Consider the following 1100-nt stretch of genomic DNA (forward strand, 5'->3'; position numbering starts at 1 on the left):
GGACGCAGTATTTCCGGAACATTTTCAAAAATTAAGTTGAAAAAGTTAGTTTTTGTAAAAAAGTTGCTATTTTAAATCCCACCACTATTACTACAGTATGTAGTAATGAGCAGGTTAAGTGTTAGATTTTCAAAAAAATGATATCAAATGAAAGGGAAATATCTAAAGTTTTAGGTTAAAAAAAAGTTATGTTGAATTGTTTATTTTTGAAAAAGTTATAAGAAAGAAAAGTGAGAAAAATGACAAAATTTACCGATTTTTAAATTTGTAATTTTTTTTCAATTTTAGTCTAATAATAAATCCTTACTGATCAAATTTAAATTAAGCTAGTGATATTTGTCTTACTTTTGGACTAGGATACCCCTTTACCATACAATCAAGCAAAACCATTTCATTTTTTTTAACGAGAATTTCCTCTGGTTTTTCAACAATAAAATGAGGTGCAAATGCAACAACTAAATTTAATGAATATGAATCTTGATTCGAGTTTGTACAAGTATATTTGCCGGTGTCCAATATGCTCAATTCATAAATTTTGAGCCCACGGTCAGTTTGTTTATAATGTGGTTCATCGGATCGTTCATTAATTATACTTTCTATATCAACGTTATCCTTTAAAATTATGTACAATGATTCAGTAAATAAAACATATAATTTCTTTAAAAACCGTATAAATAATAATAATAATAATAATAATTAAATGCTGAAATTTATTATAAAAAAAAGTCATTAAATAAATTATAATAAATAGAAAAATTTACTAAAATTCAAATATATCTATACAGATTTTACCAAGCCAAAAGAGTTCTCCTACAGATTTCTTATAATGAGATTCATTTATTAAAGGATACAATTTATTATAACTCAGTATATTTGTGACATATTATTGAAACTCATAAATTTATTAAATATTTTCAGGAACATGGATAAAAGAAGGGGTTGATCAGGGGATTCAAATTTTTATTACGAAATTTATTTTTGTAATTAAATTATGTATTAAAAATAATGGGACGGATATTATGCATTTAATCTTCTCCCCTATGAAATAAAGTTTTAATAGAATAAAAAAAATGTAATTTATTCATAAATTACAAAATTGA

General features: G+C 23.7%; 1 protein-coding gene across 1 annotated transcript in view; it reads right to left on the reverse strand.

Annotated features, from left to right (window-relative positions):
• LOC126899375 (leucine-rich repeats and immunoglobulin-like domains protein 2) overlaps positions 1-642 on the reverse strand; it is a gene marked incomplete at its 5' end in the record, with an annotated part of 42147 nt that extends 41505 nt beyond the window's left edge. Inside the window, one exon of the mRNA XM_050674254.1 lies at positions 346-642. Within this exon, the coding sequence (XP_050530211.1) occupies positions 346-642 (297 nt within the window). The remainder of the gene's footprint in view (positions 1-345) is intronic.
• Positions 643-1100: the final 458 nt, after the last annotated feature.

Source organism: Daktulosphaira vitifoliae, unplaced genomic scaffold (genome assembly GCF_025091365.1).
Source record: "Daktulosphaira vitifoliae isolate Bord-2020 unplaced genomic scaffold, ASM2509136v1 Scaffold_2, whole genome shotgun sequence".
Taxonomy (NCBI): domain Eukaryota; kingdom Metazoa; phylum Arthropoda; class Insecta; order Hemiptera; family Phylloxeridae; genus Daktulosphaira; species Daktulosphaira vitifoliae.